This window comes from Stylophora pistillata, chromosome 3 (assembly GCF_964205215.1).
Source record: "Stylophora pistillata chromosome 3, jaStyPist1.2, whole genome shotgun sequence".
Classification (NCBI taxonomy): Eukaryota; Metazoa; Cnidaria; class Anthozoa; order Scleractinia; family Pocilloporidae; genus Stylophora; species Stylophora pistillata.
The window spans coordinates 38,672,707-38,690,964 of record NC_142521.1 but is presented as its reverse complement, the minus strand read 5'-3'; the positions used below and the strand labels follow the sequence as shown (position 1 = coordinate 38,690,964).

The window sequence follows — 18,258 nt, the reverse complement described above, 5'->3', positions numbered from 1 at the left end:
TGTGACATGTTCTTCAAATGAGAAAGGTGGCAAACATAAGAGACATGGTCGAAACAGGTCTACAAGGCAAAGAACAGTGAGTTGTAGCTCATTTGGAACTGAAGATGAAAGAAGAAGACCTGATCAAAGGTCACAAACTACTTTGGGAAAAGACTGTCAGAGAGAAAACAATCCTAGGACATGTGTTGTGGATAGATGGAGTCCACCTGTTGAGAAACAGAATAAAAGAACAAAGAAGGCACAGCGCAGGGTTGATCAGAGAATCCCTCTGGAAACCCAGTCATGTCCAAGTCTGGTGAAGGTGTGTAAGGTGTATAATTTATAATGCTGATCAACTATTTCAAATTTTCCAAATCAGTATAATATTTTTTTTCATTTTTCAGTTTGCATTAATGAATATCTGGAAATAAAATTATTGTTACAGTAGTTTCTTGGTTATAAGGCACACAGTTTTTCAAGAAAATTCTGTCTTTGGGTGCAAAGTTAGGGCTGAAATTAGGGTGCATCTTATAGCCAGGTATTTTTGCGTAACAAAATTTTAAGATCAGAATTTTAGTAGAACTTGCTGTTAAAATGACAAGAAGTAGACACTAATTGTTGGTCATTGACTTCTCTAGATTTAATGGTTCTGAAAAGAACTGGGGTGGCTCTGAAAAGAACCATTTCTTCTTGTATGTCTTCAGCTAGTCTTCCTCCTCACTCCCCTCATCAAACAGCAACTAGGAGAGAGAGGAGAAGACAAGGAGGAGACTCGTTCTCCAACTTGTTGTCTGCCTCATCTGCTCCAGCTCCTTCTTATTATTTGAATTTAGTGGAAAAATTTTGGTAAAGGAAACATTCAGAAGAGAACATGTCCATTGTTATTGACCGAAAGCCATAGGTGGTTGAACTTCTAAATGAATGAATTAAATGATTCTGTTTTAGAGCTCAAGCTCCTCTTCTCTGAACCAGGAGAAAAAGCCTACTATGTCACAGGCTGCAGAAGCTATTGTACCACCTCTGAATCTTCAAGGTAAGGATCTTTTCAACCCTTTCCCTCCCAACAGTGACCAAGACATAATTTCTCCTTACAAAATAAATTCTACAAATCAAGCAGATGAGTTACAAGAAAGAAAAGAAATACCAAGTGGGGGATCACCTGCATCAGTTGATTCAATACTAAATTCTCTAAACTAAAATTACAACCAATGCATTGTCAAAAGTATGGAGAATTACTAAAGAGAACTTAAGGGTGAAAAGGTTACTGACAGGGTCTTGGTTGCATTCTTGGGCAAGAACCTTTACTTCAGTAGTACCTCTCTCCACCCAGGGGAAGTACATGTATAGAATAATGGATGTTAAGGAACTCTCAAAGAAACTGTACAACTTAAGGGTGGCTGGAGGGGGGGGTGGGGGTGTAGGGAAATCTTGTACTGAACAGGGGATGCAAGAAATAAGCTATAAGGTCCTTGAAAATTTCTGAAATGTACTTGAAAATAAGTGCAGATGAATCAAAATCGAAGTTCTTTTTTGTTTTCGGTGTTGAAAGTGTAAGTTTCTAGCCCAACTCACAAAAACGAGTTTTCCTTTCAAAGCCTTCATCCAATTATGTTTGACACATGTTCTTTATATATTTTGTACCTGATTGGTGCATTGAAAATAACCTTGGCTACCTAGCACTTGATCACTCTGATGCACATGCTTGAAGTCATGCTCATTGGACTTTTCGGCCGGTCCTGCATGCATGCTTGTGTTATTGAAATGCTATATATAGTGATGTTTTTTATTTCTATTAGCTCCAATTTAATGCAAAAGGTCCTTGAAAATGACTTGAAATGTCCTTGAAAGTCCTTGAATTGGGTTCCTGAAAAAGTGCAAGAACCCTGTGTTCATACCTGTCCATGTACTACATGTTCAAAAGACTTTTTATTCTTAGGTGTATTTTATGCAAAGGCATAAAATGTAAGTAATGAGCAAGTACAGTATATACATGTGTACAATGTACCTGTACATGTAATGATGAAAACAACAACATGGTTTCCTTTCCTTTTTCAGATGTTGAAAGTTATGACAGAATTTTGACTCTGGTAAGTTGTATAAGTTGTCCTTTTGTCTGAATGTGGTTCTTTCGATTTGGATTCCCTATGCATTGACCTTGAAAATTCTAGCATCTTACAGCGCTGTACAAGAAGTAGTATGTATGGATGTCTGGATCAGGATACGCAGTATGTTCATATGTACACGTACCAAGGAATCCCAGCTTTTTAAAACCCTTTGGTGAAAAAAGATTTGGTTGGAATTAATGGATTTTCACATAATAGGGGATGAAATTGTGGTGTATGACTAGGCAGTGAGGTAGTTTTGGTTTTAATCGTTGAAAGTCTACAGAAATTGATTTTTCTGGGGGTTAAAAAGGTAAAGTCTGTACTCAAGCCTATTGTCCACCCCCCCCCCAGCTGAAGCTTATCCCATTTTCTATCTAACATGAAGGGGCAAGGAGTACTACTACCCCCCCCCTGAATGGGATGCCAGTCCATCACATTGTTACATGTATCCTTCAGTATTTCATTACTTACACTCCTGGGTAGAGAGGGGCACTGTACTACTACTCCCCCCTGGATGGGATGCCAGTCCATCACATTGTTATCCTTCAGTATTTCATTACTTACACTCCTGGGTAGAGAGAGGCACTGTACTGCTACTCCCCCCTGGATGGGATGCCAGTCCATCACATTGTTATCCCCCAGTATTTCATTACTTACACTCCTGGGTAGAGAGAGGCACTGTACTACTGCTCCCCCATGGATGGGATGCCAGTCCATCACATTGTTATCCCCCAGTATTTCATTACTTACACTCCTGGGTAGAGAGAGGCACTGTAGTGCTACTCCCCCCTGGATGGGATGCCAGTCCATCACATTGTTATCCCTCAGTATTTCATTACTTACACTCCTGGGTAGAGAGAGGCACTGTAGTGCTACTCCCCCCTGGATGGAATGCCAGTCCATCACATTGTTATCCCTCAGTATTTCATTACTTACACTCCTGGGTAGATAGAGGCACAGTGAGAGTAATGTGTTTTGACCAAGAACACAACACATTGACCCAACCAGGTCTCAAACTCAGGCCTCTTGAACCAGAGTCCATTGCACCAACCATTAGGTCACTGCATCTCCCACAGGCAGGGTTCATACAGGTCGTGGAAAATCTGCAAAGTCCTGGAATTTTATTTTGACATTTTCCAGGCCTGGAAAGTCCTGGAAAAAGACTACAGGTCGTAGAAAGTCCTGGAAATCTGCTAACTCAAGCAGTAAAGTTTTCAGAATTTATATTTTTAGAAATGTTTGTAGATGAAGATCATAAGAAGAGTTGATTTTGAAATCATAACAATGAAAGGGTTTGAGATGAAATTTGAAGTCTGGAAAGATCAATCTGAGTCCACGTAAAGTCCTTGAAATTTTGTTTTCAAAAAGGCTATGAACCTGGCCCATAGAATATCTGGAAAAAGGGATTTGATTGAAATTGTAGTTGACAAAGTTACAAGCTTATTTGATCCTTTTTTCCCATACTGTGAATGCTTTGTTTTTCAGATTCGCTCTCAACGAGACAGTGATCCAGTGCCTTACCTTTGCATGCCTGATGAGCTGGTGTTGTCAATTTTCTCTTTTTTACCACACAAAGACTTGGTATCTTGTTCACGAGTGTGCTGGCAGTTTTATAGAATCTCCATGGATGAATCTTTGTGTAAGGGCTCCTAATTTGTCTTGTTCTTGTTAACAGCCACAAAAAAACAAACAAAAACCAAAAATTAAGTTTCTTATCTCAGAAACCTCAGGCTATTACCAATGCCTCTTCCGTAACAGTTTCACATCCACATAATAATGGAATACACAAACATGTAAGACTGTTTTTGTCTACAGCAGCAGTGTACTTTGTATTAAAATTTGGAATGTCTTGGGTTTTAGGGAAAGTCATTGTGGTGAAAAAGAACAACAACATAACTGATGAATGGTTACAAATTATTGGCCAGCGCCGACCAGTCAGTTTGACCATTTCTCAATGTCGCAGTGATAAAGTTACAGCTAAAGGCCTCCGGGATTTGTTCCGCAACTGCAGTGATTCGTTAGAGGTACATTGTTGACATGTTTGTTTGTAGAATGTGTTAGAGTTGTTAGGGTCCTACAATGTAAGGGTACAGGACTGGTGTACATCATGTTCCATTTTTTTTCCCTTAACCCTTGAACTCCCAGATTGGTGATTAGTATGCAGCTTCTCTCAACAATATCCATACATTGGTATATACTAAAACAGTGGGTAGTGTTAAAGGCGCGCTCTGATTGGCTAGTCAAACTCCAAATATCCTTTGTTATTTACCTCCGAGCAACTCAGGAAAAATTGGCGTCCCGGTTTGCATCCGTGAAAAGCGAAGAAATCACTCATATTAATGAAGAAGCAGTCCCTGAAAACACAAAGAAAGCGACTAAATTTGGTTTGGTCGTGTTTAAAGGTGGTGGTTTAAGTTTTTAACCTGGAGTTTATCGATAAAAACCAATGAGAAAGGTTTTGTTTACAAATCCAAATTAATCTTGCATGACTTCACTTGTTCACTTCCACGCATGAAAATGTTGGAATCATTGCTGGAATGTATGAATTAAAATCGATTTTTGGTGGTGTATATTATCTCACTGTTTTAGTATATACCAAAACAACTATTCACCTCAGTGTCAGTGGTTAGCAGGGGATATTTACCTCGCCGCTTTGTGGCTTGGTAAATATTCACCACTAACCACCTCCACTTCGATGAATAATTATTATAATTAAACAGCAAACAGGTAATGAGAATACTCAAACTTATTAGGTAGAAGTTGTTATCTTGATCCAACACTAAATTCTCATAACAAATTTACAAAGAAATGTGAAGCAGCTAGAGGGGAGAATATTTAGTTAGATCTTTCGAGTTAAGGTTGACAGTGTGATGCTTAATAGATCCCATGTTGGGGTCATGCTGTTCAATAACACAGCATCGTGTAATCTATTTGTTTTATATGATAAAAAAAAACCAAAATGTCATTAATAGTGACGTCATCTACAGTTGTATGCCTGTGTCATCCAATACTTCATACAGTAAGTAAGAACTAATTGAAATCCACGTGTGATTCTGCTTGTTCTTCACATGTCCAAGCCATACATGCACAGCTGTAAATGCACTTGTACAATGCAGCATTTTTGCTATTGAATAATGACTGACAGTGTGCCAGAATTTACAAAAGAACTGTTACTATACTGTAGTTTTTAGCATCCTAAACATTTAACACATCCTCAAATACCCTCCCTTTGTGAAATTTTTATGTTATGATTTGGCTTTTGTTCTTGGCATTCTGACCAGGACTGACAGTTCAAACTGTGAATGTAATTATGACTTATTTTACAATTTGAGGAAAGTGTGTCAAAGATCCAGTGCACAATTAAAAACACATTGTTTGTATCAACCTACAGGACCTGAATTTTAGTCGTTGTGGTGGCAGTGAGCTGATTGGTGAGTCTATATTGCTGCATGTTGCTGCACGCTGTCAGTGGCTTAAGTCTGTGGATGCTAGCTGGAGCAATGTTAGTGACAATGGAGTCCAAGCATTAGCCGATAATGTGAAGAGGTGACTACAAAGTCCTTTGATACCAAAGTTTATTTGTGGAGCTGTACCTACATATACATGTACATTTTTACAGCTGTAGTTCCTATAGAAGAAATATAAGTTTTCAGAAAACATCTTATGTACAGTGTACATGTAATTTTTCTTTCTGTCACCAAAAAAGAAATACAAAATTACAACACTTACCTGGTTTGGAGATTTCTGTGTAACCCACTGTGGTTATTTAAAAATTTTTGCAAAATGTGCTGCAACTCAAGTACCTGTATGGTTGCAGCCCTTTATGCACTGTGCATCATGAAGATTTTTCAACTTATTCAATTAAACTTTTCTGTCTTCAATTATCCACATTCTTTTTTGACATACTGTATTATTTCAGTAATTTTTTTTTTTATATATTCAAACCTTGATATATTTATAATTACTGCTTCTGCCACATAGAAGGTACATTTTTTTTTTTTGCATATGGCTACACGTTAAATGACATTTACGAGTGATACCTCATATCACTTTTTTTTGTCAATTCTTAATATAAATTTATGCAATACTGCTACAGTTTGGAGTGTCTTTGCCTGAATGGCTGCCAAGCAGTTACAGACCAGTCTATAAAGTGTGTGGCAAACAAACATGGCAGTTGGTGAGTTTCCTATTTGGTTGAATGCTTTAAGGGAGAAATGCGGTGAAGTTACATTAGTAAATGATTAGAGCTTTTTTCGATATGGTGCTAGTAAACCAAACTACATGCACAGGACATACATTATTTTGAAATTCCCTAAACAGACGAAATGGTAATTGCCTGAGTTGTAACTTTGAGTGTGATTAACTGATAAGGTGGTGCAAGTTTAACAGCACAACTACGGAGTATAGTAAAACAAAAACTTTCCAGTAATACACTTCTGTACAGTAGCTCTTTATTCTCCGGAACGTGTGTTTATCCCCCCCATGTTCCCAAACCACTAAATTTAAGTTGTAAGAAACTCTAGAAGCTTTAATACTATTAGAAAACTATATATGCACATCGCTTGATTGGGGCTTTAGCTGCTTTACCCAATGAGAAAAAAGGGAGCAAAACAAAACGCTTACAAGGCAGGAAATGGATAACTTGCCATAAGGGACTATTCAGGTGGTTTTTTTTTTGTTTGTTTTCTTCCACACGCTTCGTTTCTTAAGAGTAAAATTAACATGTACATGTACCAAGATCCCAGATTAAGGGTGTACCTGCAGGGCTTGCGACCCACTTTGATATACTTGTAGAACATAAAACTTTTTGAGTGTGATTTTATTTGTACATGTACTTAAAATGCTGACGCAACGATAACTTTTTTCTTTTTTTTTTGTTTTTCTTTTTTTTTTCTTTTTTTTTTTTTGGGGGGGGGGGTAGCCTCAGAATTTTTGAAGTCTTTGGCTGCTTTAACATCACAACAGCAGGGATTCGGCTTCTTAGTCAGACTTGCAGGCATTTGCAGACCTTAAACATTGGCCAATGCTACAAGGTACATGTACGACTGATTTATGCTTCTCCTTGGAGAGAATGATTTTGTACTCTAACGTCAGTATGCATATTCTCTATACATTTCCTAAGGTGCTACAAGGAGAATTTGTTTAACAATCGAAAGCTTCTTTATTTGGTGATCGTTTCTTTTATTCTCCTGACCTTAATGTGTGATTCAGGGGTGATATTGTAATGAGAAATTAGATTTTAGTCCCTCTTACAGTAGAAGTCAAAGGGTTATAGCGCGGAAAAAAGCGAGTCACTGAGTCGCATTTGTTTTTGGTTTCGTGTCCGGGTGACTGAATATCGCGAGAGTTTTCTTGACCAATTCCAGAGAGTATTGAAATGAAATCAGAGAAATCGTAGATTTCTTTCAACGTGAATCAAAAAGTGGATGTTCTTTAGTCTTGGCCGCAGAGAGGCGTAGGCAGGCTAGTTCATGTGTCCCTGCTGTAGAATCTTGTGCCACTAGCGTCCTATCCACTGCTGCGATTTTGATTGAGGCAAATTATCACGTTGGAAATGAACAAACTTCATGTTTCGTGTTACTCACAACGCTCAAAATATTTTGCTTCTTCCCAGATCACTGACTCTGCTATTGGCTCGTTGGTCTCTAATCTTCCAGAACTAGAAAACCTTGATCTTCGAGGGTGTAAACATGTACGTTACAGTTCTTCGCCTATTGCATCAGATATTCTAATAATGTTTCTGTCCATGCATGCAGCTTTTGCTTACTTATATAATGTATCTGTAGGCTCAAACAGTGTAGGGGCATTTTTTTTAATTAAAGGATCAGTGAATTAAAATTGGGACTCGTCCTGACAGAAATGGACTTTTTAGTTACAACAAGTCATACAAAAAAAGAAAACAATTGATGGTGAAAAAATGTCCACACACACTTCTGTTTATTCCAGCAGCCAAAATGCGACATAATCAGATGTTAATGCATAATTGTGTCCGTTCAAGAAAGTAAACATTACATTTGCAACTCTGCATAGTTAAATTTAATAATAAAATACACAGTCTTCAAATTATATTTGGGAGATATAGTTCTTAAATGTCACCTTGTTTATCGGTTTGATACTTTTATCTTGTTTTGAAAATTAATGCCTTGAACATGATCGTTCATATCCAGGTACGTGATTCAGCCGTGAAGAAGATTGTCCGTCACTGTCCTTTGATAACCACACTAGCACTTGCTAACTGCCCTCTGATTACAGACGTTTCTTTGGCCGAGATCGCCACTAACCTTCCTAAAATAAGGTGAGGTACTCGACCAAGTAGTTAGGTACATATATGTCTCATGGAGATTGAATCTTTAAAGGATCTCTTTTTTTACGATGCGAGTTTTGCTGGCTTGAAATTTGCGAAGAAAAATTCAGATCATGTTCTTAGCAATTATTTATTTTGTTTCGCGTGGTTGATGAGGTACAAATTGTAACGGTTCTCTAAAACATAGCCTGCAAATATACCTCTGAAGATTAATCTGTAAGAGAGAACGCTCCGTGAAATCGTACAATATTTGTAGTTGTAAACCAATTTCTTTCTTGCTCAACAGGTCTCTGGATATATGCGGATGTTCAAAAGTTAGTGATAACGGTATCTGCGCTCTTTCAAAGAACTGCCACAGACTGGAACTATTAGACTTAACTTCTACAGGAGTGGGTCACAAGAGGTCGGTAGAATAGGCTGATTCCCAAATTTTTATTTTAATACTTCCTTCGGGAAACCGTTCATTTACCTATCCTTGTGTGTTAGTAGGGAGAATTTTTTTGTTCTATGAAGATGCATGTAACCCCCTGTGGCTGATCAGGTTATCGATTCTCATTAGCTGTATGCTGTATCGTGAGGGGAAGCCACGTGCCAATTTTCTTCTAGGATTATATGGATTTGATGAGTTCTTGGTATGATTTTTTTCTCAGGATATTTTCTTTAATCGGTATATTACCATTTTTTCGCCCAGCTTTCTGTGCTGAGAACTCTCAGTTTGTCTTCCTGTTTGAAGGTCATATTCATATGGTGGCCAGGGAAAAAAACACCCAATTCGCCCAATACAAGATAATGATGATATGGATGACATAAGGAAACCACACCTCAGTTATCGTTGTGATCCCAAAGAGGTCGTCCCTTGACTTCAACTTGACATGTATCTTGGGGTCGGTTCACAAGTGTGATCGCTAAAATTGCGTTTTATTTTCCCAGCAACATTGCAGCGTTACAAACTTGTCTTAAAACCCTTTTTCAACGAAATTTAATCTCCAGGATGTACACTTTACATTGTACATAGTGCTTTTTCTCCTTCGGTCTATGAACGTCCTCTGCTGGTACAAAATAGATTATTTTCTAATTAAAACTCATCCAGGGTGCGGTCGGGAACTAAATTGTGGGAACAACTCCCCTCTGTTTCTTACTTAGGGTAACGGGTGACTGACTATTGGTCCTCTTGTGTATAAATGCAAACCCATTTGTTTTTGTTTTGTTTTTTTTATTTGTTATTTTTAGTGTCTTGTCACTCGCCAACTACTGCAGTCAGAGTTTGTGCAATTTGAAGCTGAGTTTCTGCACAGACATTTCGGAAAACACGGTGGTTCACCTTGCTAAACAATGCAAAAGGTAAGAGTGACCATTGATGGTTTGAAACTTTTCACAGATACGTAACCCAAGAATGTTGTGATAAATTTTAAGAAAACTTCAACTGCGAGTTGAAATCAGAATGAGCTAATAGACTTAACTATTCTTAACTTTAAATTACTTCAAAACGATCCAGAGACGAGCACTATCTTTTCGCAGCCTCCGCTCATTTCATTCAAACGCGACAAAAACATAGGCAGTTTTTTGGTCAGAAGTTCTTTTCAGACTAATGAGCAACCAGGCACTTTTAAATGCGCTCGTGCACGATGCAAAACGTGTCCTTTCATTCACAACACTGATAAAATATCGGGAACTAAACGGTCCATTAAGATCACCGATCACTTCACGTGCACCTCCGCCAATGTAATCTATTGCATAACTTGCACTTATTGCAAAAAGATATACATCGGCGAAACAGGCAGAAGACTAGGTGACCGATTCCGAGAATACCTTCGAGACGTGGAAAGGAATAACAAGGACACATCGAAACCAGTCGCTAGACATTTTAATTTACCTAATCATTCTAAGCAACATATGGCAATCTGCGGTCTTTCCTTGCACTTAGGTGGCACGGAAAGTCGTAAAAATCTTGAACAAAAGCTCGTCTTTCAAACCGGCAGTCTAAATCCCACAGGGATCAACGAACGCTTTTCATTCCACTAATTTATTCGTGTTTTTCCCGTTGCCATGCTCCCACCAATAACGTAGCTCCATTCTCTGCCTTTAAAAGCACACACAACCCACAATTCCCCTATTCGCTCCGACGAAGGGCTAACGCTCGAAACGTCAGCTTTTGTAATCATTACGGTGGCCAATTTACAATTTCAACTTTGTTGATATATCCAAATTAAGTATTCCTAGCCTTCTTCGTTTGTTTCTTTACAGATTTGTTTCGCTGTCTTTTAAGTTGTATATTTGATTTTTTTGCCTCAAATTTACTCGGCTTAAGTCCTGAGAGGACTTAAAGAAATGCTTCGTTCTACACTTGCGACGACTGAGTTTACCTTCTCCATTTTTTTCTCGTCATAGGTTAACCATGTTACACTTGTATGGATGCAAGCGAATACGTAACACATCGTACCTGAGATTGCTCAACCCAGCTCTTACCATTGAATGTTAAAGTGTGAGGACATTTGATATCTTCTTTCTGTTAAGAAAGAGGAGGTTTGGAGACGAGCATGCATTGCGAAATATTGGCTTGTCTGTTCACGCCATTATTTCAGAGTCTTCGTTTCGATTTCGAGCTTTCCAGTGTAAATACACGTGTTGCGATGCGTTTAAATAATGCTTCGACGCAGGCTAACATTTGTCTTTTGATTTGCGATCCTCTCCACAAGCCTCCATACCATGTAACAGCGTGTTCACAGAGCGGTCAAACGAAGGGCATGCGCAAATCGACTAAGTTTTCGCAACCGTGCGCCCATTTCACGATAAAACTGATCTCAAAGAAAACTTTAAAAAAATTATAATAATGCAAACAAACTAAAAAAAAAAAAAAAGAAAAAACCCACCGGTGTCGCGGCACAATTTACGAACAATTTTATCGTTTATAAAAATCTGTAAAGGCAAAACAGAAGAAGGAAGAAAAGTTGGGGTTTTCGATCGCGAAAGTTACTTAATTGCGGGTACTTTGAACTTTAAACTTTTTTTCAGAGCTTTATTAAGAGTGTTATACGCATTTAGAAACCGTGGCTTACTAGCTTTTGTGGTTGTTTGTAACCCTATGAGGCAATTTGGTTCTGATAGTCTTAGCGCAAGATGTTGGGCCGCCTCTTTGTTGTTCAACTTTTGCACATGCGTAGACCTTTGACCGCTCTGTTTTTAGTGTGAACTGGTGTAATACTGTGGTTCTTACAAGGGTGGGTTAGGGCTACTCTGCACTGGTCATTTTTCACAAGTAGTGTGAAATATTAGGGAGAAACTGGAGAGCTGTTGGGTTCCATAAGTTTTAAAAAAGAAGGGACAGCGTCAGTAAGTTTAGAGATACAATGTAATTGTTCGTTTAGATTAAGGAAGTAGAAGTTATGAACTAGAAAAAAGGTTTGATTTCTGTGAAATTTGCGTGGGTTAATATGTAGTTAAGAAACTGTCTCTGTAAGCGTCTTACATCTCAATGTTGTCTTCCAACCCACTTTTTTTTTTTCGAGAGTAACGCATCACACTTCTTGTAAGAGAATTCAGGTTTTGATAGAATGACTATTTCTTGGGAAAAAAGAGTTTTTCAGGTACTTGTTGGTGTAGTTTAACAGTTGCTTGTGTAGTTTGATCGTTCTTGTTGGATAACGAATGTTTTTTTTTTTTTTTTTTTTTTTTTTTTTTTTTTTTTTCCGAACCTGGGCAGACCTCACTAGTAAAGAAGAATTGCAGACTTCCGTGATAAAAACGCCCTTTTGAGTATTAGCCTCACCTGGACGATAGTGCTACACAATCAACTGTTTTTGCTTTGGTTCCCTTTGTTTCTTTTTGGTTTTTCATTTTTTTGGTAGTTTTTCAGTGTCGAGTTTCTTCGTTGTACACCAATTTTAATCTAATATGACAGCTTGTCACGCAACGTGCTGCCTCTGTTATGTGACTATAATAAGCCTGAACAGTGGCGCTGAAACAAACTACATTTTTTTGAGTTAAGCAGAGGTAAGATTTGAGTGATTTGTCGATCATCACGGTACCGAAAATTTTCACTTTTATTGATATGAAATATTACCGTAACCCAATGACAATTGTTTTTTCGAAATCGAGTTTTCTCTTTTTACTTTCGTCCAAAAGCCTTCGCAGTTTTTTCGTCAAGTCTTGGATTCATTTCTGTCAGAAAAGAATAAATAAATGTATCAGTAAAATTACTCATAAAATGGAATTCACGAAATACGCTTGTGCAAATTTAGTAAGATCTTGTAATAAAGTTAACTCTTTATTTTGCCAAGTTGTTTTAACTTCTTTTTTCTAGAAAACCACGACTTGTACTTGTACCATGGTCGCCTAACGTTTAGCGCACTTGAACGGGTCGAGGGAAGCCCTAATTATAAGCAACTGCAGGAGCATATCTTTGCCCGCGAGAAAAGAATAACCCTTGAGCAACGCGAGCCGCCAAGAGATACGCAAGGGTGTAGCTCTGAAAATTAATGCCAGACTCCCGGAGAACCTCACCTCGACTCTTTTCGAATCAGGCGGAGTAACGCGCGACTTGTAAGGCTGCCCGCAAACTATGCCGAGGGTTTTAAGTTTGGGACCAGGCCTGACGAAATATATAAAGTTGTGGGGAGACATGGAGACTTAACCTTTCCTATTGAAAATCCTTGATTTTTGCTGTCGTCTTAACCTTGATTTGTTTTTTCTCAAATGTTTAATAAACGTTGAAGATCGTTCCCTTCTTAATTTTTTACGAAAGAAAGGCACTTCAATTGAGATATATTCCGGCGGAAAGTGCCTCTCGTACTTGGGAAAGAAGTGTGTATCTTGATGTTTGTACCAATTCACAGATGGTGGACTAACATCAAGCAAAGCTTGGTTATGCTTACAACTCACCTTCAACGTTTCTCTTCCTCCTCCAGCCCGCCACGCCTGCACTGTTACCAGCTGCCTGATTCAGTTCCTCCATTCTGTGTTCCCTCGCTCGTTCCATCGTTTCCTCGTAATCTGCACTTGTTGTGTGATGTGTGATGAAGTAGAAGCCGATCAGCGAAAGAGCGAATGTAGTTAGACAAAGTCGCATCTGCAAACAACAGAACATCAGATAATGCGAAAAAATGTTTTATTCGCACCTGCACTCGCGAGTTTCTTTTTGGCAAAGTTCAGCGGCGAGGAAACTTGCCAAGGATTCTTTTTCAGTGAAACTGCGGAGAAAGGATTTCATGGACAAAAAACTTTTACAAGTCTCATTCAACTTATCTGCAGGAAAATTTTTTTCGGCTGGGAGCAAACTCCTTATCAAAGGTGCAAGTCAGTAGAAATTAAAATAAAGATGAACCGGTTCACTCTGAATGCCTCCATTCTCAGAGTTTAAGCGGTGCCCGGTTTTTTTTTTTCCCCGTTTCCTGTTGACTCTTACAACGGGTTTCTCGGGGAAGAAAACGGCTCGCATTCATGGTCTGGAAAATGTCGCGCTACGGAAATGTACTTTTTTTTGAACATGTCCCCATTTTTCGCTTGAAATCTGATATTGTACTAAAAGCAAAGTAATCGATCTCTTTAAAAAAAATCTAAAAAAACAAGCTAGTAAGCGTGGGGGAGCGGTAATTGCAAAATTGTTAAAAGCTATGCTCATTAACATTAGGTTTAGACACTTTCTCCAAGATTTGATTTGCTTTAAAATTACGTAATGATTTTATCTCGGTTTTTACGGGAATAAAAAAGAATCAAAACTGTTCACATTATGAACACAACTGATTCCGTAGTGCTCCTTTAAATTCTTTTCCAGAAAAAGAAATTGGGGACAAAGAACAGAATGAGTTAGTGAAAGAACGACTTGAGTGTATGCGTTTCGCTCAGTAGCTCCATAAAATTTTCCACAGGGCTGGTTTCAATTTCAATTAGGATTTCTGCACGTCCAAAGAAAAATTGAAAACAACGTCCATGCACAATCTTATCAGGTTTGCACCACCCGATCTACTCCTTTGGTGAATTTTAAAAGTAGCAAACTGGAATTCTGAGAAATTTTAACATCAGCTAGGTTGGTGTATCGTTGTCTAAACGGTATTGCATGCAAAATTACTTCAAATTCATCTTACTTCGTTTTGGTTTTAAAAAAATATCAAAACAAATTAAATTAAGCTATTAACATAATTTCCATGACTATTTCAAAACTGCTAAATTTTTCAGATTATTAGATTATCTATGGAAAATATTGTTTAGTTACCTCTTGTTCAAAACACAATGCCGCCAAGTCACCTTTAAAGTGCGTTGCAGAGAAGAACATTGGGAAACACTGAATCATCTCGCTGAAAGATAGATTTAATCTTACTCTGCTTCCTTTGCAACGTTTACAAATCATCATTCATTCCATCTTCAGACCGGTAAAAGCCGATCAGTTAATGGATGACGTTTCCGACGTAAAACGTTCGGAAACGCATCGTGTTTGGCTAAGAAAGGTTTTGTTTTCTGGACATTTACGTCAGTGACTACTATCATAACGAGTAATTACCAAGTCCCTAATCGTTAACGAAATCTCGATCTTTTATTAAAGCAGAATTATTCCTTAATCTATATCGTATGTATCCAGCAGGCTGGCTTTCCGGTTAATAATTACAATCATGCTGATCCTGAAATGACATGACTTGATGTCTTAGCAGTGATATCCTAACCGCAAAGCGAGAATATACGAATCCAAGGATCCCATTTCAATCCGCTTCTTTTCATTGGTCTTAGTAAAAAAAAAAAAAAAAAAAAAAAAATCTTATTTTAGAAATTATATACGTGAGATTTTTTACTCATTATTTGGTTGTTTAATTCAGGATGTTTATTTACAAAATGACAAAATAAATTGATTTCATCATCAAAAATGTCAATCAAGTCAGGCGTTTGTCTTTCAGAAGTTCTTCTTTCAATAGAAAGCCACTTACCATTTTTTTTTCACCTTAATTTGTAAGAAGGAAAGTACAATTATAGATCTAAGATGTAGCTATTGAACGAATGACAATCATATCTCGGAGGTCTTTTTTTCTTTCATCATATTTTCTTATATTGACTTACATTAATGAAGGAAAACTGGTAAAGTGTAATTGATCTTAGGTTCACAGACTCAAGTTGCATGACGTTATCTTTGGACAAAATCTCTAGTCTCTCCGGACTCTACACCTTTTTTTTTTTTAAATTTTCCTGGTGGCCATTTTTTTTTTTATTTTTTTTTTTTATTATTATTATTGTCCCTTCCCTTTTTTATGTCCGGTAAAGGCGGAAGAAGCAGATCTGAGTTTCAAGACATTTGTAACTTGATCTTCCATCTTCTCAGATAATCAAAAATACTCAGTTCCCTTTGAATATTGATCTCATTCATCAGACCAGTATTCAACTTCAATGTATGGGGTAGTTTTCTTTCTTCATTGCCTTTATTTCTTGCTAGAAATAATGGCCTCCAGAGTTTACAAATCTGAATTTATTTTGTCTAAGGCTGCCTAATTACCTTTACGGCCCCACCTCATGAGCACTCAAGTCGGAGGTAAACCCGTCAAAAGCTGCAAACGTTTGAACGGTTTTGAACAGACAACGCTCATTTGATACTAAAAAAGAAGGAATATTCGTTTGCTTACAAAGAAATACATGAAACCCACAAACAATGTAAGAAAAGTGAAAGAAGAGCACGTTAATGGGGTAAAACCATCAGCCGTCAAACTGCCTGAAATTTAAAAAACGCAAGCCGTTGGCAACGATGTTTGGACTTTTAATTTTGGGATCGAGGTATTGTTTGAAACTAATGAATAACAAGTGCTAGAGTTCCTAATAACACGTTTCATTTTACATCGTCAATAAAAGAATAAATGTAAATTATAATTCGTATCAAAAATACAGAAAAAATTTGAATTAAAAATCAGCAGAAACGTCTCCCCAACCATGAAGATTAACTCCCTCTTCCCCCTCGGCCCCCCCCTCCCCCCACCCCAGGAGATCTGAATCGAGGAGACAACGAATTCCTCACACTTCACACTTCACACTTCACACTTCAAGAGAAATTTTAATCTTTGCTTATAATTGCTAAATGTGGACGGTCTCTTCCTTCTCCCGTCCGTTTTTTCTCGTTCTACTCACGGATCCTAGGGGCGAAGAACTCAATGTCAACTCTATCTTAGGACTTCACTGTTATTGCACGCTCTTGTAGCTTTTAACAAATTTTAAACTACTGTATATTTGTAATTTCTACTCAGAACCAGCCTGAAAATCACCAAAGGTTGAGGTTGCCTCCCGACTAAAGATATTTATTTATCATTTATTCACACTTCCTGATTGCGCGGACATTTCGGTGTCCTAAACTTTGTCGTCAGTGAGATCTATAGAAGAGTATTCGGATCATAAATTGCCATTAACTGAGGAATTTAACTGTTCTCTCGTGCAGTAAATCGTATGAATATAATGATATGTACGAAAGCGATCCTCGCAGTAATGAACCTTACGTATGTAGTGGTGGAAAATAGGGCCTAAAGAAAATTCAGGCCCGTGCGGGATTTGAACCCATGACCTTTGCGATACCTGTGCAGTGCTCTATCAACTGAGCGAACAAGCCAACTGGGAGCTGGTCATTATGTTGGTTCGTATTAAACCCGTCGAAGGGATAAATCGATGAATTAGGATATATGAAAATCATAGATGTGTATTTGCGATTTCATGAAATGTATGAAAGCGATCCTCGCAGTAATGAACTCTACTTGTGTAGTAGTAGAAAATAGGGCCTGAAAAATACATCATGACGATTGGAAATGTATAAGCACGGTCTCATCAAAACCAGACAACCAGAATACAAATTCAACCACTCGAAACCGTAAAACCTTCGAAAAATAGGATCCTTCTAAGGTGAATTGGGGACGCTTACACGAAAAGGACACCAAGGAAAATCCTAATTGTTTTTTAAAAATTAAAGCGAAAATAAACCTTTTTAGCGGAAAAAAAACTGAAAGTCATCTCAAAACTGACTAAAACATGAAAACCCTATGTTCCTGTAACAACCAACTCCCAAATACCTTTTTGTCCGAGCTTGATTATAAAGCAATGATTAGTCTGTTGCAGATTCCAACTACGACAGTTTGGTCTTCATCGACGCCAGTAGTTTAAAGACTAGTTTATCGTTCATCCTAAACGTTTGTTTAGATAAACTGCGGAAGCACTCACACCTGATAAAACAATGTTGGAGCCTAAGTTATTAGAAAGTCATCAGATTTGTTTAATTTAGCAGAAGTGTTGACAAAGTTGCAACCCATCAGCTCTCAGGGTCCAAGAGACTCGCTGCTCAAGGACTCAATGGACACCTTCTTACTTCCTTTTTATTGAGATATTCCGTGGCTGTCATAGTCTTCATGAATATTTTGAGATGTTTTGAGCTTTACTCCACCTACGCATGATCAACGAATCAATCCAAATTCGCTCGTGTATTCTAAGTTTGGACCACGGTTGTGAACCTTTTCATTCAGTTACCGCTTCTTTTGTCTTCAATCTTGACCAAGGAAAATTCCAACTCGCGGCTGTAAGTGAGAAAGCCTCACCCATACGTGTCTCCGGCGCATAAATCCAGTGTCTTCAACACTTTCACGAGCTGCAGACGCAAGAGCTTGAATAACCTACAGCACGATTTAGAATTCAAAATTTTAAAATTGTTTGTCAGTTATCCTCCAGAATAACTTGACCATATAATCTCTTGTGTGATATATTTTCGCGCTTACAAAGCATTCATATTTAACGTTTTATTTCATGCGAAAGTAATTCTTGCCACTGCTGAAAATACCCGAAAATACATATACGTAAAAATCTTATAAATTTGAATGACCTCTTTGATGTCACCACAAAACCTCGGTGACAAATAAGTGAGAGTGTAGA

At 37.9% G+C, this 18,258-nt stretch overlaps 2 protein-coding genes across 2 annotated transcripts in view; one reads left to right on the top strand and one right to left on the bottom strand.

Annotated features, from left to right (window-relative positions):
• LOC111331426 (uncharacterized) overlaps window positions 1-12,664 on the top strand; it is a 14,838-nt gene extending 2,174 nt beyond the window's left edge. Inside the window, exons 1-13 of the mRNA XM_022936530.2 lie at window positions 1-301; window positions 925-1,012; window positions 2,035-2,066; window positions 3,570-3,723; window positions 3,945-4,108; window positions 5,476-5,630; window positions 6,181-6,261; window positions 7,006-7,117; window positions 7,699-7,776; window positions 8,252-8,379; window positions 8,675-8,791; window positions 9,619-9,729; window positions 10,777-12,664. The exon at window positions 1-301 is cut by the window's left edge and continues 2,174 nt beyond it. Of these exons, the coding sequence (XP_022792265.2) occupies window positions 1-301; window positions 925-1,012; window positions 2,035-2,066; window positions 3,570-3,723; window positions 3,945-4,108; window positions 5,476-5,630; window positions 6,181-6,261; window positions 7,006-7,117; window positions 7,699-7,776; window positions 8,252-8,379; window positions 8,675-8,791; window positions 9,619-9,729; window positions 10,777-10,867 (1,612 nt within the window). The 3' untranslated portion in view covers window positions 10,868-12,664. The remainder of the gene's footprint in view (window positions 302-924; window positions 1,013-2,034; window positions 2,067-3,569; window positions 3,724-3,944; window positions 4,109-5,475; window positions 5,631-6,180; window positions 6,262-7,005; window positions 7,118-7,698; window positions 7,777-8,251; window positions 8,380-8,674; window positions 8,792-9,618; window positions 9,730-10,776) is intronic.
• On the bottom strand, window positions 12,405-14,678 carry LOC111331427 (uncharacterized). Its single transcript, XM_022936531.2, has 3 exons — window positions 14,597-14,678; window positions 13,267-13,453; window positions 12,405-12,546 (listed from the first exon to the last, which is right to left on the bottom strand). Exons 1-3 carry the CDS (start codon window positions 14,672-14,674, stop codon window positions 12,494-12,496), a joined length of 318 nt encoding a protein of 105 aa, XP_022792266.2. The 5' UTR covers window positions 14,675-14,678; the 3' UTR covers window positions 12,405-12,493.
• Between the last annotated feature and the right edge of the window lie 3,580 nt (window positions 14,679-18,258).